We start from the raw sequence: 22,585 nt of genomic DNA, 5'->3' as shown, positions 1-22,585 counted from the left end.
GCCGAGTGAGGACCTTATTGTGAACCGATCCAAAGCGGTCTGTCGTTGGTACATTGATGTGACACTCTCACTCTCACTCTTCTCACGGCGACATGTCAAGGTCAAAGGAGGCGTCTTCGGTGTGTGAAAGTGTGAAGATGTCGGGTGTCGGCCAAACGAGGCGCATCAAGCTTTCGGCGGGAGTGTCAAAGCCGTCGATCAGCCGGCAGGGCAGACGGGAACTGAGAAAGGAGTGATGACAAAGTCAACTTGCAACTTCCTTCGTCGTCTCTTGGGCCTACCTCGAAGACATTTGTATACGACAATCGAAGTCTCGACCCGCCCGCATACAGCGCTCAAGCAAATCGAGTCCACTGTCACGATGGCCTGAACGAAACGCAACAGCGAGCATACGACCGCACGAGACGAGCTCGTTAAAGCGTTTTTTCGTTCCTGCAGTCCGCAAAGATCTCACAACGAACAGCATTCTCCTCGAGTGTACGTACAGGCTACGACTGCGCGAGCGTCGTCAGTGAAGGCAAGTTCAAACACTTCTTGGAAGACATATGTTCGCTTTCACGCTGTGTCCATTCCGGAGTGAAAGGACATCAGCTAGCTCCCGCTTGGCCCGTACCAATGATCGTGTCAAGCCTGAACTGCTCATGATGATGACCGCGAAGCATCAAAGTCAAGCTCGTTGATCACAGTGTACTTCATCACAGGAATTGAAGAGCAGGCAAGACTTTGGAAATGGCAGTCTTAGTAGTCAGACTGCGCTGAAAGAACAGCCTCATTGGCGAATACACTACGATGCCTCACAAGCGAAAAGCGGCCTCGCCACAACAACTTTCGCCTTTCAAGAAACAACATGTGTCTCCGGACAAGTCGAATGGCGCCAGTGCTACCGATCAATATCAAAACAACAGTGGCTTACAGCCCAATCTTCAGCCTCACTTCTACCCACCCGAAATCTCATCCTCGCGATGTGCCCAATATGCCAATGGCGAGCTCTCCAAACCGATCGATGTCCTCGAAACAGCTCTAGCCTCCACCTCGACTCAACGACAGGCCATTGCAGGAGGCCGAGCAGTTCTTCATTGGTTCAAGCGAGATCTGCGAGTCGACGACAACCGAGCTCTACATGCAGCCAGTCAGAAAGCTGTCGGATTGGGCATTCCTCTGTTGACGATGTGCATCGTCTCGCCGCAGGACTACGAAGCTCACTCGACTGCTCCGGTCCGAGTAGACCTTGAGTTGCGAACGCTGGAAGTGTTGAAGGCGGAGCTTGCCGAGTTGAACATTCCGCTCTTCACCGCAACAGTCGAGAGGCGAAGGGATGTTGTCGACTTCGTCCTGGACAGATGCGAAGAGTGGGGCGTGCGACATATCTACTGCAACATGGAGTATGAAGTCGATGAGTTGCGTCGAGAAGCGAAGATGGTTAGGAAAGGGCTAGACAGAGGCATCGCAGTTAAAGTGCTGCACGACGATATCCTCGTTCCACCCGGCGTGCTGAAGAACGGACAAGGAGAAGAATTCACAGTCTACTCACCTTGGATGCGAGCATGGGAGAAACATCTACAAACTCATCCAAGTCGGACAGAAATCTCTCCTTCCCCAACAGCGAACCCACCAGAAGCCAGAAATCTCTTCTCCTCCCTCTTCTCCCTTCCCATCCCACCAGCACCTCCATCGAAGTCCCTCACTCCTGAAGAACGAGACCGCTTCACCCACCTCTACCCAGCCGGCTCTCCCGCCGCCCGAGCACGCCTTGCCCACTTTCTGTCGTCCAAAGCGCATCAGTACAACGCCAGCCGATCCGATCCTGCGGCCCACGCCACCTCTCTTCTTTCGCCACACCTCTCCGTGGGCTCCATCTCCGCCCGCACTATCCTCTCCCTAACCCGCTCCATCGGCCAACCCTCCAACCTCTCCGACTGGTCGCGCGACGGCTCAAGAGGAGGCTCTGGCTCAGCAACCTGGATCCGCGAACTCGCATGGCGAGAATTCTACCGCCACATCATGATCGCGCACCCATGGATTTCGATGGGAAAGCCGTTTCAGTATGAGCTGAGTCCCAGTAATATCAGCTGGACTCCCGAACCCCTCGCAACCACATACTTCACCGCCTGGAGCCAAGGCTGCACCGGAATCCCCATCATCGACGCGGGAATGCGCCAACTCCTCCATCTCGGCTGGATGCACAATCGTCTCCGCATGATCACCGCCTCCTTCCTAACTCATCACCTTGGAGTCGACTGGAGGAGGGGAGAAGAGTGGTTCATGCTTCACCTTGTGGATGGCGACGTAGCGAGTAACTCTGGCGGGTGGGGATTTTGCTCGGGTACGGGGGTGGAGAGGAGAGGGTATTTAAGGATTTTCAATCCTTGGAGTCAAGGGAGGGAGTTTGATGCGGAGGGGGGGTTTGTAAGGAGGTGGGTGCCTGAGCTGGAGGGTGTGGATGGGAAGGTTATACATGATGAGGGTGGTGATAGAGGAAATGTATACCCAAGGCCCGTCGTGGGCCATAAGGAAGGAAGGGAGGGGGCATTGGAGAGGTGGAGGGCCAGGAGAGGAGCGGAGGGTTGAATGATGAGAGGATTTGCCCACCGTCGCTCCAACGACGTTCATCGGCTTCGACCAATCTGCCGGCGCATCGAGACTTGGCTGGAAGACACTTGCTCTGAGTTTGTTGGCCCAACACCCTTCGACGCATCCGACTCGGCCCTCCGAGCAATGACATGGATCTCCTACGGAGCTGCACCAAGAGTCCACGCTTCCTACTTTCCGCCGTGCTTCGATCTTTGCGGGTGTGTCAACACCACAGCGGCGCCCCCATTAGCACAGTCGCGCGGTCGGCTGGCAGAGAGTAGAGTCGGCTGTTTCTCTCCTACGTAATGGCCGCTGCAGTGCTACAGCTAAGTCTCGGTAGGGCGGTTCTCTGGGAGGATAGTGGAGAGTATGCCTTGCCTACCGAAGACCGTCCGAATAGACCAGATCTTCTCTCGGATTCACTTGTTGCTCTAGTCGACGGCAGTGTCGGCGAGAGCGTCAGCAGCATGGCTATGTATCGCGGACGAGATACAATATCCTGCTCATCGCTCAATAGCAGCCACTGAATCTACGACTCTCCGCAGCAGTATCTGTCAACGCTGAAGAAACTGGAATGCTCACGATCAAACGAGAGGCTTCACCCGTGCTTTCTCTATGTATGTGGCTGTGCTCAACACCCATCGGCTTTACCGCAGTGCTGGTGCACCGAGAATCGGCTGGAAACCATATCGACGACGAACTGGTTGAAGGACTCGGCGAGAGTATACTTCTCTTCGTTGAGCAGCCAATGTAACAGTACAGCGAATATCATATTCGCACAATCTTACGAGAGAGTGGGCGAGTGTGATCCATCAACCCAAGTTCATTGCCCTTCTCTTCCCGCACTCACAGACCGCACGACCGATAACACTGTCAGTAGTACGGCTGTGAAGGATACAGTGGAGGCAACGACTGCTTCGACTGCTACTAGGAGCCTTCGAAAGCAAGATGCGGCTGCAGACGATCAGGTCGAATTCTTTCAAGTCAGGGATGATGTAACGAGTGCTAAGAAGTGGCGGCAAGATGTCTTTCCAGACGTGTGCGTGGAGTCGTTCGATCTCCTGTTGCTGCTGCGTGATTCACCGCTGTGCGGACATTCTTGCCGGCTTGGAAGTGGTTGTATGATTGTCAGATACTGGTTGTCGGATACTGGTTGTCGGGTCGTGATTGTCGGGGTTGACAGAGCTCACAACGTTCGCAGATAGGTCTTTCGCCGACGACTTCATTCACAATGTGAGCAGTTAGCTGAAGCATTCCACCAATTTGGCGACCCAGTGCCATACGGTAGCAGCCTAGGAGCTGAAGCCCTGTTTCCAAATGGGAGTGTCACTCCAAACCTTCCCAGACAGACCGGAGTGCTTAACAGAAATGTGTGCCGACCGGCAAGATGAATTCGTCTGAGATGGAGTGGTATACAATCGTACAGAGTTGCGTCCATGTATAATGCTGATCAACTCAATCGACTCTTACCCAACCTCGAGTGCCTTGTCCCACGAACTACTCTCATTCCTGCTATTGTACACCAACCTTTCCCATCGATCGAGATGGAAGGCATTCCGGAATGTGTATGCTCTCGAGGTCTGTACTGTAAGGAGCGTCTTGAACGCTCAGCTTTATTGAATTGTCCATCCGTCCCTTCGGCAGCGAAGTATCCCTCATTCGATCGATTCTTCTCTCGCCATAACTGTCCCAGCTCTTTTATCGGTAGTTGTGTCTTCCATGTCGTTGCTCATCGGAGAGAAACGCGATGCTGGCGATGTGCTGATCGCTTGGATTGCAGAAGTTCAGGCGGACCTGGAACGGCGGAGCTATGTCAGAAATACTGCTATTGGCAGAAAGCTCCGTTGTCCGCTGGCTGCGAGTGATTTGAATGCCAGAGATCGTATTCGGAATGTCTGTGCAGATGGCCTTCTGCAACAGGATGTCGGCGGTTATTCGATCGTTTTGGGAAGGCTTTCGTTGGGATCTACTTGTCAGCTACGCAATGGTGCTTCGACCACTGCCTGCCTCTCATCTCATCTCCGGTACTCTGCTCATCTTGCTGAGTATATTGCATCATCCACGTTTTGCAGAGAGTGAAAAGGAAGTGCTGTCAGCCTTGACCAACCATCGTGCATGACGCTGTGTATCCGTGGACTCTGGCACGAGCACGCTCGTGTACACGTTCTTCCAACGACAGTCGTCGTCGCTGCTCTCTGTTCGATGCGGACGGTTCGAGCACGATCGATGGCATCGAAAGGAGTGTTGTCCCTTGTCGTTGTGGATAAGTTGACGTTCATCGCCGGAGTACTTCCGGACCGCGGCGCCATGAGATCAGAGCGCCCCACCAGTGCTAGGGAGTGACCCGACGGATTGAACCTTGTCCCCAATGCTTGCGAAGCATGACGTTGTCGTTGAAGGGAAGACGATAGCAATGAGAACAACGCATGTCGATGTATAGAGGCTTGGAGGATTGTATATACAGGAGGACTGTACTTACAAAGATGCAACAAGACAACTAAACTACACGCCAGTACAGTACAAGCATCTGACAGAGCGTCGTGCCAATGCCAATGCCTGACGGAAGTGGTCGGGGTATCTCAGGTGAAAGTGCCCCACCAACCAGTGACGACGGTGTGCTTTGGTGAGCTCTCCAGGGACAAACAGCACAAAAAGTGAGGGGCAACCCAAGGTTCTTCAATGTGTGCGTCGTTGCTGCTGCTTTAAAATCTTCTTCCTCGACAACCAAACTTCCTCTCTTCTACATCAACCTCCATCACAAACATCTCCTCCACCAACAACGACACTCTCCACCACAACAACCAACAACCACACCAACACACCAACACACCACCCAACATGCCTCAGCGAATCCCCGAAGCCACCGAGCTCAAGGACCTCCTGTCCCTCAAGGGCAAGGTCGTCGTCGTGACTGGTGCGTCCGGCCCCAAGGGCATGGGCATCGAGGCCGCCCGCGGTTGCGCTGAGATGGGTGCCGACGTGGCCATCACATACTCGTCCCGCCCCGAGGGTGGTGAGAAGAACGCCAAGGAGCTCGCCGAGAAGTACGGTGTCAAGGTCAAGGCCTACAAGTGCCAGGTCGACAAGTACGAGAACTGCGAGAAGCTCGTTGCCGATGTCGTCGCGGAGTTTGGCAAGATCGACGCCTTCATCGCCAACGCCGGTGCCACCGCCGACTCTGGCATCCTCGACGGCTCTGTCGAGGCCTGGAACCACGTCATCAATGTCGACCTCAACGGCACCTTCCACTGCGCCAAGGCCGTCGGCCACCACTTCAAGGAGCGCGGCACTGGCTCGCTGGTCATCACCTCGTCCATGTCCGGCCACATCGCCAACTACCCACAAGAGCAGACCTCGTACAACGTCGCCAAGGCCGGCTGCATTCACATGGTAAGTTTTGACATCCCGCGGCCATGCCATCTTCAATGAGCTACAGCTAACCATTTATGCAATCAGACCAAGTCTCTCGCCAACGAGTGGCGCGACTTCGCCCGTGTCAACTCCATCTCCCCCGGCTACATCGACACCGGCCTCTCCGACTTCGTCGCCAAGGACGTCCAGAAGCTCTGGCACTCCATGATCCCCATGGGCCGTGACGGTCTCGCCAAGGAGCTCAAGGGCGCCTACGTCTACTTCGCCTCGGACGCCTCCACCTACACCACCGGCTCCGACCTCCTCGTCGACGGTGGCTACTGCTGCAGGTAGATGTCTTCGTTGACGTCCACCTCACCATTACGACGACTTCACGATTTTCGACGAATGGAAGGAATGAGAAAAGGTGCGATGGCTGCTGAGGTTGACAATGGGAGGATGTCAGTCAAGTGGCTGTTGGCCTTGCACTGAGGTATACGATTGCTTTCAAGGGAAACAAATGTGCAAACGGGAAGAGAGCCTGGTTGTACAAGTTGTAGTTGAGTGAAACACAGATCAAGCTTCACGTCACAACAACATATTTGTCTCTTTCTCAGTGACTTGTGATCGCAGGTATCGGTGTCCTTAACGTCTGAGCACTCACCCCCATCTCCAAGCTGCCACTGTACGTTCTACGCGAACTGCAACGCGGTAAGCACAGCCATGTTCGTTGATGCGAGAAACACCATCTGACCGAACTTGTATAACTTCTATCTAGTCACGCCTCTCCAATTCGCTGCCTCCCCACTTCAGCTCCAGTCCGCATCAATCTGGTCTCATACGCACCGCCATTGCCACCATCGTCTCCGCCGTCACGGAGGGCATCACCGTCACCACTATTACATCTCCTCCAGCTTCGATATCGCCCAGAAGCAACACCACTCCTCCCATCAACAGCATACCACTCCCTACCGACGACTGCCGCTCCTTCTCCAGCTGAGCATCGAGTGTTTCGGCGACGATGGGTACTTGCTATGCGACCAAAGCGATAGCTGTAGCAATCGGTACCTTTGCTGCGCTGGAGAGCTTGTCAGAAACAGTTGATCCTCCGCGGGAGAGGCGTTCCACAACGTTTCCGAAGCTCTGTGTAAAAGAGTGTGTCGATCGATCTGACCAAGGTCACTGGATCCTGGTAAGCTCTCCGTTCTTGACATCGGTATGACAACGCCGTCCATCGCTGCATTTGCATAGTAAGTGTTTCCTTTGCCAGAGAGCGTGGTCGAGATGCTGGACGGGATGGAAGAAAGTCGTTCGAAGGCTCTCCGTACCGCCCATCGATGTGATCATGGTAATCATCGCTTGATTCCCACAGCAAGTGTTTACTATGCCGGAGAGCATCGTCTATTTCCTATCTGCATGGCGCAAAGCCACTCGAAAGCTCTCCGAAGCGAATACGCTTTCCATTGCTGCAGCCATCGACAATTCTCTCTTGCGGACGGGATTGACGAAAGTCGTAGGAAAGCTCTCCGTCCTTGAATTCGGCGTGACAGCGACGGCCAACGCTTCATTCCCACAGCAAGTTGTTCCTTCGCCAGGGAGCATCGTCCATGTCCTAACTGCATAGCTCAAAGCCACTCGAAAGCTCTCCCGAGCGCAAGCAGCTCCGACTGCTACAGCCATCGACAATGCTCTCTTGCGGACGGCATTGACGAAAGCCGAAGGAAACCTCTCCGTCCTTGAAATGGGCGCGACAGTGACAGCCACCGCTTCATTCGCACAGCAAGTTGTTCCCTCGCCAGGGAAGCGTTGTCGACTTTCTGACACGACATTCGAACGCTGCTGGGGAGCGCTCCGAAGCGAAGACGCTTCCCATTGCTGCGTCCATCGCTTTAGTCGCATAGTAAGGGCCTACCATCTCGCAAGCAGTTAGTAATCAGCTGGGGAGGGAGTGTTAGCTCTCGTGGTCACATCGACGTCTAAGGCAGAGGGCTCTGAGCTATTCATCCGCTTCCTTTGGTCAGATCCACTGAAGCCTGTGGTTTGGAGAAACGATCGCTCGGCACCTGTCTCGACTGGCTGGAGCAACATGCATCTTGTGACATCAGACGAAGAGAATGATGAAAGCGGAACGAAACATAATCAAGCGAAAGGCCATGCATTAAAATATACTTCAAAGGAATGGATGCCAGAAAGGAATGACCGTCTCGGCCCAAGCCCCAGGCCGCTCGTCCAGCCGCCATCGCCTCCACCTGCTCCTCCTCCTCCTCCTCCACCAACTCTCCGATCGCCCCGCCACAGATTGGACCGCCACCCGTCTCTGCCGCCTGCCCGCTCTGCCCTGCGTCCTCTCCGCTCCCGACTTGCTCCCCTCCACCCGACTGACCGCCCTGGTCATCACCTTGAGGGCCCGATTGACGAGGCCCTCTCGACTTTTCCCCATCAGCCTGCTTCTCCGTCAACGACGGCTGTCCGGACACTGCCTGGAGGATCTTGGGTAACTTGTCGGTTTTGGCGTGATCTGTTTCAACATGTCAGCGCAAGACCATGCCAATGAGGAGGATGGCGGACGAACAGCGAGAGGACGGATCGAAGAATATGATAGAATATAGCTTTTAGCTGATATTTGATATACTGCGAGGAGGTCAGCTTGAGTCACCTGGCGTGAGGAATGCAATGTGGATGGGACTCACAGCGATCGTCGGTCCGTTGTTGAAGAGAAGCAGAAGAAAGTCGAGGAAGAGAAAGTTCACAATTATGAGGGCATCTCGGGTGTCAACAAACCTGGCTGTGCTTACCATCCGGAAGTCTGGTGTACAACGGAAAGTGGCAGCTTCGAGAGGCATTGTTGCGCTTTCCGCATCCGCAGCGAAAGCAGCAAGAACTGAGGGCCACCCACGGCACGAGGACGACGAGGAAAGTCGGCATCGCTTCACTACACACCATGCACCATTCGTCTCTAACGGACGGCAAGATGAGCGGTGGAATGAGAGGAGACGAATCCACCGCCAACACACGGAGCGATCAGCATGCCGCATTCCTGGGTCTGCTAAAGAAAGTTTGCGACGCAAAGGTGTTGGACGACGGCCGCCGGGCGAACCTCTTTCCGATGCCGTTTTTGCGCGAAGTGAGTCTACAGGGAAGTGCTATCCTTATCGCGGAAGATGAGCGTGGAGGAGAGCACATGACAGTCCACTTCGAGTGACTGAAAAGCTCTCGTGAGGATAGGGTATCCTCATGAGTTATCGAAATCAACGCCGTCTGTCCGTCCTGTCAAGGTTCTCCCACGTGCCATGGTGTACCACATGAAGACTTGCCGAACTCGGGCTCTTTTTATCTCTGCGATCATCGCTGCGGACGCCTTTGCCGGCATGTCTCATGCGACCAATAGTGTCGTCGAGACCGCTGAAAATCCCGAACATTCCAAAAATTGATGGCAGTAGAGAGGATTTCGAGTGCTGGACATCTCCGGAAACCTATTCGCGCTCATGCTTCCAGAACTCCATCGCTTCGCAGGGTGTCTCGAAATTTTGAGGAGTCGCTGGGCGCGAAGAAGGACTCTGAAGGAGAAGCAGAATGGAAGAGCTCTATTCATCGTGCGTGAAGTTCGGAGCCAGGTCAAGTGAACGGAGTCCGCTCTCGCACCAACCATGAACACCACGCTCACGAGGTACAGGCTAGGCTCCTGTGAAAACGCTGATGTCCAGAGATCAATATGTATTGTCCGTTGACATTCGAGTGCCTACGGCAGCTTAATACAGTCCGATCGGTTTCTCTTCCGCGGCACACATGATACTTTAAAGCCATGTCGTCGACACCAATGGCTTGGCGACAAGGAGGTTCTGAGAAGCACACCCGGCTGGTCTCCGATAGTCTCAGGCTCCTGGTGGCCATGCTCTTGTATGTGTAAGCATGGTGTGTGCTTCGCAGAAGGGAGCGCTTCATAATCTGACCCAGACTCGCTTCCTTGAGCCGGACAGATTCAGGCCAGCGGCATTCTTAGTCTTCCTGTGGAGAAAAGTCGTACGTTGATTTAGCATCGATGGTTGTAGCCGGGTGTTACTTCGCCTCTAGGAGATATGCCCCGCCCGATCGATAGTGAGCACTCAGCGGTCTCAGCTCATATGAGTTTTCCAAGGTCTCTCTCTCCATTGTTTGCATCCTGGTTCCAATCCATGCGAGCCAGATTGATCTGACCACTGCTGAATCAACCTAGCCAACGATGTTAACGGACAAGCGTACAATTGGGTCAACTTCAAGCAATACAGTCGTGCGGTCGTTCGAGCGGTGCTACGGATGCTGTTCGAGCCCATTCATTTGAGGAGATACGGCGAAGAGAATTGGCGCACAGACATCCCATCTCCCCAGCCTTCAATCAGTCTCTGCAGCTGATCATTTTGTCCATCGTCCATGGGAACCCATCGCAAGTGAGAACAAATGTTGCCTCATTTCCAAGCCGATCCTGCTGTCCAAAACATGCAACCCTAGCAATCGTTCGCAAGCACTTGGTCCCTGAACTCACAGTAGTCCGGTACGTGGAACGAAATCAGTCTCCACCACCCGGCGGGAATAGCTGCGTCCATTGGCCGTCTGGGAAGGGGTGAAGTTGTGGCTTCTCCTCTCCAGGTCGCTCTAGGATAGTCGGGCTCTCGTTTGCCCTCTTTCACAAGCTTGAATCTGGCCAAAATGCTCGCAACGCAAGATCCGATTGCTTTTCTCCAGTATTGGGTTGACAGGTCTTTGCAAGCACGAGTGATGGCGGCATTTCTGGAGAGAGCGTAAGCTATCCCGCGCTCGTTGGCCTCGTACTTGACGCTATACATCGTCTTGACGTGCCATGATGTGGCACTGGACAGAGTTGCGCCCTCGATGCCTTCGATGCTTTGAAAGTATAGCGTTTGGATCTTATCAACTCCGTTGAGCATACGGGTACAGGCAGTTCTGTCCTTGAATATAGTAGGTATGATCACGTTCCGGTCCCAATAGAGCTTCGCGGCTAGATGCTCCACTCCGTATTGCTGTAGTATGCCAAATACCGCCCCTTTGTAGTGCCCGTTGCCGTCCGTGTAGCGATTGAGGGCAGCGATACTGCTGTACACAAAGTCCAGCGGCAAGGACAGTATCTTGCAGGGTTCAAAAAGGTACTTCCAGAAGTAGGCAGCGAGCACCTGCCGTTCCTCCGGATTTGGTCTGACTTCTTGCCCTGGACGGTCGCTCTGCAGTACTACAGTACTCCTTAGCTGCCGTAGAGCTTTGCTTATGTGCACAAAATGCTCCCGATCGGCGGCTGACAAGCTGGCGGACGAATACCCTCTGTAGTCCACGGCCAACGTGAACTCCAGCATGTTGTGTATTCTCTTGGTTTCTCGATCCACGATGGCTTGAACTTCAGGCGGATAGTCCTGCACATAATCCCCATTCACCCGCTCCGCGAGGCGGTCCAGTAGGGCGTCGGCCTCGACCGCAGCGGGATGCTGCGAGGGTCCTTGACTCTCGTTTGAGTACGGCGGTGGGCTTGCTTTCTCCATCGTGAAGTAGGCTAAGACTTTTCCGTGTGCGTGTCAATTGATAGGTTTGCAAGTTTGTGAGCGGAGATTATGTTCGTGGCCATTTATTGCAGTGAGCCCACTGCGCTAATGAAATATGGCAGAACTCCACAGCTCGCACGAATGGGACCAGGAGAATGGCTTGGTATCAGAACATTCGAAAGCTAAAAGCTACCACTGAGCTGCGCCAGTGTTTGCTGTGTCGTAATCGGACTTCTTGAGGTCTGATTCGCTGCCAAGGCCAGAACTTCCCGATCGGGAAGTAGGTTTTCGGGTCCGGAGGCTCTCGCACATTGCTGCAGTACAAGCAATGTTGGATGTGGCTTTTCCTGTCAGAGTTTCGTCCGTATGGAACAAAATCCAAACTCTCACAGCCTTTGCTATTGCTCGAAGCTCACCAACAAAGCCGCGGGAGTTCCAGCTTGTGAGCACAGAGCCGAGGACGTGAAACCAAAATCGTAAGTACAGAAAGACATTATACTTCTGGACTTCGACTCAAGTGGACTGGCTGATGTGCCTACTGCCGTCCTCGTTGGCTTGGATTTTCGATAGCGGAGAGCCGGGCGAGGTATCAATACAGATACAAAACTGTCGAGCTTCGAATACGATGTCGATTCGCGTGAATGGCGCCGTCCCCGTTGGTTTGGACTCGTTTCGATAAAGGGAGAGCCAGGCGGAGTATCCGGAACCATTTCATGACCATTACCTCCGTCTTTGGTCCACGGCGGCGGGAGATGAGCAAACCTGTCGTTCTCCAATTTCCTGTAGCTTTGTCAACAGCTTCGATGGTATAACATCGAGACTACCAGCAGCCGCAAAGCGGGTGAATGTGACGTATCTTCATTACTGCGACATTGCTGTCCCTCTGTCTTGTTACCGCATGAATCTGCCGACTAAAGCCCGCTCTGCGAAGAGTCATCTGTCTCTGCCCTGAAAGTTCTGTCAAGGTGTCTGCTTCCCTCAAATATACATCCATCCCATTCCACTTCACATCATCCTTCATTTCCTCCTCTGCGCCGACCTCGGCGGCCGATCCAATCGATGTCCTCCTCCACTCCCACCAGCGACGCCTCCCGTACTCTTCCCCACCGCTTGTCTCCTCGCGAATCCCCTCCCTACCTCCTGCGGACTTGTCCTCACCCTCCTCCTTCCTCCTTCAGGTGGCGAATTGCCACTATTGATCGGCGTAAAACCTGCTAATGCTGCGACTGCCGCAGCGGTGGAGTGCGAATGCGCTGTTCGGGCGGCGGTCCGATTGCGATGGGTTGAGATTCGATGGGTGTTGTGGTTCGATGTCGGTAGCGGTGGGATTGGTAGTGGGAAGGCGGAGGATTGTAGACCGTGTGGGTGGAAAGGAGAGGAGACGGCGGGGAAGGGCTGGGCTGTGACTTGACTGACTGGGATGATGGGTGAAGGGATCGAGGGGTTGGGCGGAGAGTAGTGTGGGTATGAAGAGTTGTTGTAGGTGTAGTCGAATGATGTGTTGCCTGGAACATAGGAGGAGCATGTTGTGGTATTTGAGGGAGGCGCGCTTGATCCGCCGGCCATGTTCCAGCCGAGAGGTTCGAAGGAAGGGTGGGTGTAGGATTGTAGGCCAGGATCTTCGAGGAGGAACATGCCTGTGTTGTTTCCCATGACTGCGTCGCCGGAGAAATCGGTCATGGAAGCTGTGTCGATCGGAAGGAGAGGAAGGAAGGGTGAGGTCGACGAGGATGAAGTGTAGTATTGATCGGCCTGGCCAGAAGAGGCAGCGAATTGGGAAGCGGCAGAATCTCGTTCGCGTTGTTGTCGTCGATTGACGAGAATGGCGATGCCGTCGGAGATCCGCTTGACCGCCAGTTTGGCAAGTTTGTGTACTCCAAGTCTTTCGAGCTCCGTGAAGACAACAAAGGCATGATTGACGAGCCATTCGTTGTTTTCGTTCTCGGTCTCCCATGCGTCGAGAATCAGGATCATGCTGGCGTTGAAAGCTTGCTGGCCCATTGTCCAGGAGATAAGTACGGCGGGATTTCGGCGCCAAAAGAAGAGGAAGGCGTGCAGGAGTGAGACGCTGGAGTTTATCACCAATCTTCGGCCACGTACGGGAGCGGCGTGAAGAGGCTGGTCGGAAGGAGGCCAGATATTCGATTGAGGCATGGTCTGGTGCGGACGAGGCGGTGGTGCCATGTGTGAAGGAGGAGAGTGGTCGCCCGACATGCCTTGTGTGCGTTCCACTCGTTGTCGGTTGAGGAGTATCAGGAAAGACTGGACTTTGGCGAAGAGAGCTGAAGTGAAGTTAGCCAAAGACATCTCGGTCACGCAGCAGAGATACTCACTGGCTGACATGACCTCCAACGGCCAGTCTGGTAATGGTGTCTCGTCCCTCAGCCAGCTCTCGTTGAATTGCAACGCCTCCGGCATGGTGTCCCACTGTCCAAGCAGTTTATCCGTGAACTCGTCAATCTTTCCCACATTCATTAAGCCATCGCTACTCAAGATCTGTCTCGCCAGGATCGTGAAGCGATCGATGAAGTCGCCCAGACGCAGCACGGTCTGATTCGTCGTCAACGGCTCTGGAGGCGGGCAATCACCGACACCTGAGATGCCCAATGGTCGACCGAGAGTAACAGAGTACTGCTGATCCATGTGTAACATCCACCACCATAGTGTTCGTCGAATCATGCTCTCACGGAGCGGAGGAGCCGGGTCGAGAAATTTCGGATCGCGATGGAGACCGATCGAGTGTGCCATGCGAATCGTGGTACCAAACAGTGTCCAGGCGTCGAGGAAGCGGCCGGAGTTGGTGAGGTAGGGTCCGATCATGATGAGTGTTTGAATCGAAAGCAGAGTTGGGGTGTTCATGAACGAAGCGAGTCGGAGCGCTTGCATCGAGGCGGCGACTGCGTTATTGTTAGCCTGAAATACTCCTCTTCGTAGACGACCAACTCACGATAAACGTCGCTCTTCCGCCGACTCTCCTCCACCGCCCCGACCACCCACTCCCCACCACACCGATCATAAACTCCCATCTGCATCCCCGTCGCCATAGTCGCAAAGATCAACGCCAACATATCTGGATACTGTTCCGCGTTCCTCTCCTTATCGTCCAGAAACCTCTCCACCTCTCTCCGCGTCACTTCATCTGGTGTATGCGGGAAGTAACACGACTGCGCGCGGCGCTGGAACATGTCGAGGCAGGAGAATATTTCATTGTGGTTCGTGAGGAGTGTGCGCACCATTTCGATGGCCGAGTTGCCGCCGTGCCAGATTATCGGGAAGGGATACATGGCGGAGCCGTCGGGTGCGGCGTACATGTCGCGGCCGCGAGGGACGGTGTGGGTGAGGGATTGGGAGCCGAATTGGAGGTTGGCGAACTGTAATGATGGTCAGCTAAACCGACGTATTACGAGGATTTTTTGCGATGTCCTCACATCGGCAACGACGGTCGCCAAACCAGGCGTTCCGAAGTAGAGGTTGTCAACTCTTTCTCCCGTCTTGAAGCGTCGTTGTCTTGTCGCTGTTCTCGACATCGACTTCGACGTCTTTTGATCCGGCGAGCCATCATCTTCGTCCTCCTCGCCCGACTGTGACAGGCGAGACTCTTGCAATCTCTGTCGCAATCTCTGATTTTCGTTGCGAAGTTTGCGAATCTCGTAGGATTGCTGAATGGGACTGTAATCATTCCCTTCTCCGACGACGAACTCGCATTCTTTCGGATGACCTCTTGCACAACATGCAGAACATGGTTTCGTGCGGTCGCACTGTTCGAGGTGTCAGTCTGGCTCGTCATGCTGTGAGACGGGGATTGACTGACTTTGACCTTCCTCTCTCGACATTTCGTGCAAGACAGTAACTGTCTCGTCTGCGGCTTCTTCTGTCTTTCCGCGGACCCTCCTCTTGACAGGACCGGGGCGATGGTTGACGGGCCTTGCGTAGAGGTCGACGGACCGTATCCGGCCCAGGATGACGACGACATGTTGCAGGTCTCTCAGACGAGGAGTCCCGCAAGGCAGGTAGCGACGGTGATGATCAGTATCAACGAGAGTGATGTTGACCCGAGTCGACGGTGTAGTGCTTCAGACCCGATGGAACGGTCGAAGCAGTGATGATGTGCGTGGGTGGGCGTGGGCGTGAGCGTGTGCGATGAACGAAAGTAGACACTTCCCCAAAACGAACGACTAAGCGCCAAAGGCAATGAGCTGGTGTACTCGACAACCCAAGCGGTCGGGTGCGATGGATGAAAGAGGAAGTGATGAGACTGGTTGTTGGACAGCGATGAGTTCCGACAGGACGGTGGCATAAGATAAGCGATGGATCACACGACATGATCTGTCCGGACCAGACTCGTGGGAACAGGTTTGAGGGAATGGGCACCCAGACCATGATCTCGGGAGTGGATCTGGAGGAGTGGCGGACAGGATAGAGGAGGGTTAGAGGACGAGAATGGGTGTTCTGTGTATAGTGTGTGATGAGGAGGAGCATGGGCTACGCAATGCGGTTGCGGTTTGAGGTCATTGCTTTGGCTGAATGGGTTGTGGTGCAGGATTGGCGTGTGAGGGCTCGAGGGACCGAGGAATGATCGTGCTGAGTACCGACTGATTGGATTGAGACGATCGAGGACCTATCGTGTCGCCTGTCAATCTTGCAGAATCGGAGAGGAGCAGACGCCACTGGTTCGCTGGGCTTGGTGGTTGGAGAGCAGCACAGACAGACGAATCAGTATGGGATGGAAGGAAAGAAATGATGCATGTGACTTGGCCATGGCATCGGCCGGACCCACCGTTCTGAGCGATCAACGCACGTTGCGTATCGTCAGTGGAGAGTTGTAGTGCTCTAGCCGCATGAATCCAGTAGGCATATCCATGGCCTGGGAGTCGGATCGGATGCAGGGTGTGGATGGCGCGCGGTTAGACGAATGCGAAACTTCGTAGCCGGTGGAGGGAGTGATGGATCGTCGTACGGCGACGTTGCGATCCAACACGCCGTTCGCGATCCAGTGTCACGCGGGCGTTTTCTGATTCGAATTCAGGGCGGGAGAGATGGCAACGAGGGTGATCTGTCCCGCCAGCCAGGGTTGGACGACGAAGGTGGCATGTGCGCAGGGGCGGATAAAGTCTTCCAAATAGATGGAGCCATACCAAAGAAAGGGCGGACAGGTCGTGCGCAACGGCGCATGCAGAGAGACCCAAGGAGGAATCCTGTACGACATGCCGTTGCGACCATGTGCGCCTCATCTTACAAGCGATCTTGCCCTGCTATGATATCGACCCAACGCAGTGGATCAGTCCGATGCATGATGATGGAGCCATGTCGTCGGATAGCCGCCCGGAAGATCGTATTCGTGGTTAGCGTTGTCCACTTCCTTGGGTTCCTTGTGTGTCGTACAGTCGTGCGAGCATCAAGCCACATTCCACCGAGATTGAACATGACTGCTGCATGCGCAGTAACGTCGATACATAAGAGCGTGAGTCCTCGTCATCCACAATGAGCGACAGACCACTTCCACGAATCCACCGTCTGCCGATCTTGTTGTGCATAGACAAAAGTACCAAGTCGAATCTCGAATGCTGACATCTTGTCTGCCCCCACGCAACGTCGCAAACCTTGCCATGGATGATCCTTCCGTCATTTCGGTACCGTTCGTAATGACAGGCGAAGTGCGTGGCAGCGGTAGGGAGGATTTAGGCCCGTGAGCCAAGCTGCCGGTCTAGCCAGATGTTTGCGACTTCCTTTTCCGACGGCAGCATGCCTGGGTCGCCGTTGTTAATGAGCGCGACCAGGGCACGGTTACAGGCTCGTAGCCTCATTTGACAAGGCGTTATAGGGCACAGCCGCAGCCTCACTGGCAAGGATATATTCCAAATCGCAGGAACATGTTTCCCCGGTTGATCAGCTTGTACACTGAGTTCTGCTGTATGTGACGTCGCATCTCAACGGTCGATGTGCCTGCGTATGTGTTCCATCCAGCTCCAGAGAGACGGGCAGTTAATCGTGAGTGGCTGCAAATTCCCAACGTGGGATGTCGATGGCGTAGTGGGGAAGACGGCCATTCATGCCAGGCACCAAAAGCAGACCCAATAGCCCACCTCTCGAGCTGCAGATACCAGGATAGCGTATATTATTCCGGCTCGGAAAGTTGGTTCCACCGCATCTGTGGTGGCGTTTTGCAAAATCTCCTTCAATATTTCCAGGTCGCAGTTGCGCTGTACAGTAGTGCTGTGCCGTGTATAGTAGTCGTCGTCAGTGCTACTAACCAAATTCTGGCCTGTCTTGCGCCAGAATGCCTGTCAAAACTGACATAATACTCCGCCTCGCTCGGTTCGAATCCCAGTCGTGCGCCTAGATCATTGGGTTGGCGTCAAATGCTGGCCCCGCCCTGAAAATTCCGACGGAGTGGGACACTTCCTGGAAGGGTAGATGCACAATCATGCATTTTCCCCAGGCGGACGGATTGGGGCGGTGATGCAGCAGCCAGGGCGCTCGTTGGGTCCAGACGTTCAGGCTGCATTTTGTGACACAGCCTCGTTCGGAAGATATCGGCGTCGTCATTCCTGTCTGGCGGTTTTGTTGCGTCCAGCTTCGTGCCTGAGATGGCCGTTGTGTACGAGGTACCATACAGAATCGCCTAAGTCCAGCCGCCCAGGCGACTTTTCGCGCATTCGCGTGAGTCGACAGGTCACATTCCTCCTTCCCAGCGCAAACACCTTAACCCACACCCATCCTCGTATCTAAGCGCTTCCTCCTCTCCGCCCTACCACAGCCGACCCGAGCGCAACACTATCCTCCCAACCGGGCCAAAACCCTGCCCGAGCCTCGAATGTCATCGCCATGTCATCCGATTCGACCTTCCGCCCTATCAGCAAGCCTTGCAAGGATAAGCCAACTCCCGCCGGGCATGGGGATATCCAGTCTTGCCGGTCCTTGAAAATCCCATTTTTTTTTCACGGTCTCAGAGTCGAGGGAATCCCGGTTTGGGAGCCAGCGAAGACGATGGAAGGTGCGGGTGCTTCGTATTTGGGTACGCGGCGATGTATGCCGGTTTGCCGGTCTGTAGTGAGGCGCTGTGTGCCGGTCTGCGTGTTTGGAATGAGGCGGTGTGTGTGAGGATGGAGGTGATGTAGCGTGTTGCGAGGAATGTGGTGATGATGATGGTGGTGAGGGGTAACTTGTGAGTGGCGAGATCGCAGCGTGAGGCTCGCCTCACGAGTCCACTGCCCTCCTGTATTTCGGCATTTGATGCATGGCATTGGGGTGATATACCGGCGAAGAATATACCTGATGTCCAGCCGGATTGCAGGTGTCATCATGCAGGAACGGAGAGTTACCGCATGACTCGTTCAATGTCTCGGTCGGTTTCAAGAAGACGGGAGGAAGACAGTTTGAGTGATGACGGAATGCGAAATGAAAAAGTGTTCTGCCGATTTGATAGGACTATGTTCATAAGTACTGTGACTGGTACAAGAGAGAGCAACCTGACAAGAAGAAGACATTACGAAAAACCACACAGTACTCGTACTCGTAGAGAAGAATCTCATCAACCACGCTTCCTCCCTCCCTCGCTCCCTCCATCATCATCATAAAGCTGTGCATCAAAACCAAAGCGAGCATCTATCGCAATGTGCCGTCGAAGATAGAGAATCATGCCGTTCAAGAAAGCTTGCAATTCCGCCGCTGCCCAATCATCCCCTGACCCTGCGGCGAAGTCGTGCCATTCAACGCCAGCAGCGCAAACCACCCACCAACAACCGGCCTCGCTCGGAAATTCCCATTCTGCGTGCCGTTGCCCACCTCGAACAAGTCCGTCACGGGTGCACTACTCGGCGTCTCGTTGATAAACTTGGCCAAATCCGAAACAAACATCTGTTTCGTCTGATCGCTCGCAATCGCCGCGCAGAACATTTCCCAATCGTTCTTACTCCTCGTCGAGCGGGTGTCCAGCGGCACGCCGTAAGTTTGACGCACAGAAGGGTAGAAGTTTGACTGGATGTCGTAGATGTATTGCGGTACAAGGTTGGTGGACAGTAAGCGGTCGGCGTAGAGGTTGTAGAGGAGGGAGAAGGACTCCGGCGCGCCGTAGTTGAGGGTGGTGTGTGGTGGGTTGGCTTGCGTGTTGAGGGCGAGGGATGCCCATTGTTGGATCCAGTCGTGGGCGGTGGAGGTGTAGCGTTGGGCGTCGTTGGGGTGGCCGGTCATGCTGGCGATCAGGGAGGCGGCTTCGAGACCGATGATGCCTTTGAGGGCGAGGTTGGTTTGGTTGGCGAGTTTGCCGGCGAAGTCGTCTGTGGGGTGGGTTAGTCAATCAGTGTTCGTGGGAATGGAAGTGGATCGCGAGGGAGACTTACCGGTCGAAATTTGGTTGAATGGCAGCACGGCGTTGTTGTCGATGAGCCAATTCGCCCACTGCGAGAGGAGAGTGTAGTGCGAGGAGAGATAAGCTGTGTCGCCGGTCTTCTGGGCGTAGGCGAGGGTCATAATAAGCATGTTGCCGCATTCCTCGAGAGGCTGCTCGGCGGCCTTGCCGTTGGAGTGACCGGTGGCATTGGGGTAGTGGTCGCCCAAATCGTGGATGGCGTATTTCTGCGGCCAAGCACCGGGAGATTCCATGTTGATGTAGAGCGGGTCGAGGATGAGAGGCACCCAGGAAGGGTTGAGGTAGAAGAGGATCGGGATGAATGGGAAGATGACATCGACGGTTTGGAAGTTGCCGTTGGAACTGATCTCCTTGATATAGAGGTGGTTGGTGTCGGCGGTACCGCCGAGCTGGACTGCGGCGAAGGCCTGGCGGAGGGCGAGGGTGGTAGCAATGACATAGTCGTTGCCCGCAGCGGCTTTGCTGTCGGAGACAATCTTGTCGTGGAGTGAATTGCCGACGTCCTGAGCTTGTTGACGGTCGTGGTAGAACGCATTGATCGCAGAGACTTCATCCTGGTGAAAGTTTGACCACATCGCCTGGACAGGCCTCAATCCATTGCCAGGGTTATACTGGACCACATTTCGCTGCAAAAGATTGATGGTGAAGGTGGTGTCCACTTGGTCGCCACCGACACGGCCCAGATTCTTCGCGAATGCAAAGATGGGGAAGTTGTCGCTGATCGCACGGTAGTTTGTGCCAACCTGGTTCGTCAACTCGCCACGGTCGATCCACTGCTGCCGAGTAGCGATGTGAGGACCAGTCTGGTATGTCAATCCTTGACCCTGCTCAGTGGCATAGTACCAGTTTCCCCAAGCTGCCTGATCGCTGTCTTCGGAAAACTCCTGCTGCTCTTGCCTATAGAACTTGTGGTAGACCAAGCCTCCTTGGCCATTTTGGGCGCCTTGTTCCCACTGGACGACCTTGCTGCGATCTCCAGACGCCCACTCGCCGCTGACATCCGTGTAGATCGAGACATCGTGCTCATTGCCGTCGGAGGACTTCGTCGAGACCGTCATGTAAGAGACTGGGTTGCTGTATCGGGTCTTATCTTGGACATCCACGGGAGAAAAGAATTCGACGGTCATGTTGACTGGACCGGCATTCATGGTGAAGGTGCTGCGAGTGGAGGTGTACTCGAAGGATGTTTGATCGACTGCTGGTGGCATGTTGTCGGGCTTGCCCCTGTTGTGCGAGTGAGTTAGTTCGCTCACTTCACCGATGAACAATCGCATCACTTACATCCATGTGTATGTCTGGCCGTCAACCTTGATCAGACCACACCATCCAACGATCGCGCCAGCCCAGAATGTGGGCCATTCTCCTGCGAGGTAGCCTCCATTTCCGCCGTCAATGCTTCCTGCCTTTTGCCAGGTTGAGAGGTACGGTGTCTTCACGGCGAGAGGAATCGCAGGCGGTCGAGCCGGTGAGAAAGTGGACTCAGCTGTGACGAGTGATGCCAATAGCGGAAGGCTGGAAAGAAGATAAGGAGCCCACATCGCAGCGTGAGTCTGACTGAATGAGTGACGAGAAACGAAAGACCGAAAGGAGCGTGAGAGCGAGTGTGAAGTAGGGCGAGAGGAGCGAACGTGCGAGCAAAAAAATACCTGGTCAGGTGGGTGTTGGCAAGCCAATGTATGCCATGATGTATGCCAATGGTCGCGCTGTCCGAGTCACCCGCTCATCAAAGGGGATATGACCAGTTCGGGCCATGAAGTTTGAGGTTTGCTTCGCCCCTCGTGACAGCGCAGTACCATCGTGTGATCGCTGGTTACCGCTTTTCGATAGTGTAAAGAAGGTTTCAACAGCACATGAGCACTGCGGATAGCAAATGAAAATTGGGGTCCGGAGGGCCGGACTTGGTGTAGGTCAGCTCGGCGGGTGTATCACAATGCCTGTCCAGGAACAGCATATAGAAACATGAAGATGCAAGAAGTTGAAGATGGAACACCAAGCGCGGGACAACGGATCTTGAGTACCGAGATCAGTGATCCTCCGGCTCTTCTGCTCAAGAACTGCAAAGAGCGATTCTTGCTGTCGCCGAAAGCGAGTCTCGGTGTGCTGGTCTCCGGGACAGAACGCTTCTCGCGGTCCAAGTTGTCGGCTTTCTAGCGAATTCCAAGGTGGACCACGGCAGATGTCGTCCAAAATGCGGCTGTATAGAGGTCTTCCCATGGTAGATGACGATGGGTCCAAGGGTCACAAAACGACCAGATCTATAGAACCAAGAACAAGGAAGTGCTCATGCTTCAAGATGTCAAAGTTTCATGTTGCGAATCCTGTTCCAAGTTGTTCGCCAAGCTCTTGGGGATGTATCATTCATTGGGCGCGAGACACATGATCTCGAACGTAGCGGCTGGCAGAACAGCAGGATGTGTCGAATGGTCAACGGCGAAGATGAAGTGGAGCAAGTTGATGAGCGGTCAGCCGTGGGAAGGGATGAAGCTAGGAGGACGGCGGAGGTGCGAAATCAATCCCTGGTACAAAAGCTATTCGTCCGCCCTCAGTTCCGATCTGATTTGGGGGCCGTGCTGGGATGCCAGTTAGTCGATGCCGAACAACTATAGGACGCACGGGACAGTCGTTGCAATGCGGTCCATGTTGTCGAGCATATTGCTATGGAGGCTGTTGTTGCCGCCGAAGCAGTCTGATCCTGGCGGACGTTTAGCTGTCATGGGAAGCCCGATATCTTCGGTGGAGCTTGGGCCGTGGGCGCGATGCTTCCTCCACA

The 22,585-nt window shown here is 54.4% G+C and overlaps 4 protein-coding genes across 4 annotated transcripts; 2 read left to right on the top strand and 2 right to left on the bottom strand.

Annotated features, from left to right (window-relative positions):
* Positions 1-789: 789 nt before the first annotated feature.
* MYCGRDRAFT_32474 (uncharacterized protein) lies at positions 790-2,568 on the top strand (the record flags this gene model as incomplete). The annotated part of the gene is made up of 1 exon (XM_003857724.1): positions 790-2,568. The coding sequence occupies one exon, from the start codon at positions 790-792 to the stop codon at positions 2,566-2,568; it is 1,779 nt and encodes a 592-aa protein (XP_003857772.1).
* Positions 2,569-5,270: 2,702 nt separating this feature from the next.
* MYCGRDRAFT_64923 (uncharacterized protein) lies at positions 5,271-6,516 on the top strand (the record flags this gene model as incomplete). Its single annotated transcript, XM_003857725.1, has 2 exons — positions 5,271-5,961; positions 6,028-6,516. The coding sequence occupies 2 exons, from the start codon at positions 5,410-5,412 to the stop codon at positions 6,274-6,276; spliced, it is 801 nt and encodes a 266-aa protein (XP_003857773.1).
* Positions 6,517-12,464: 5,948 nt separating this feature from the next.
* MYCGRDRAFT_88655 (uncharacterized protein) lies at positions 12,465-15,420 on the bottom strand (the record flags this gene model as incomplete). Its single annotated transcript, XM_003855818.1, has 5 exons — positions 12,465-14,344; positions 14,395-14,623; positions 14,681-14,818; positions 14,876-15,205; positions 15,259-15,420. 5 exons carry the CDS (start codon positions 15,418-15,420, stop codon positions 12,465-12,467), a joined length of 2,739 nt encoding a protein of 912 aa, XP_003855866.1.
* Positions 15,421-18,393: 2,973 nt separating this feature from the next.
* MYCGRDRAFT_106753 (uncharacterized protein) lies at positions 18,394-21,360 on the bottom strand (the record flags this gene model as incomplete). Its single annotated transcript, XM_003855817.1, has 4 exons — positions 18,394-18,719; positions 19,184-19,723; positions 19,787-21,039; positions 21,097-21,360. 4 exons carry the CDS (start codon positions 21,351-21,353, stop codon positions 18,394-18,396), a joined length of 2,376 nt encoding a protein of 791 aa, XP_003855865.1.
* Positions 21,361-22,585: the final 1,225 nt, after the last annotated feature.

The sequence above is a fragment of the Zymoseptoria tritici genome, chromosome 1 (genome assembly GCF_000219625.1).
Source record: "Zymoseptoria tritici IPO323 chromosome 1, whole genome shotgun sequence".
NCBI lineage: Eukaryota > Fungi > Ascomycota > Dothideomycetes > Mycosphaerellales > Mycosphaerellaceae > Zymoseptoria > Zymoseptoria tritici.
Note: the sequence above shows the minus strand (reverse complement) of the source record. Positions and strands in the feature narration are given on the sequence as shown.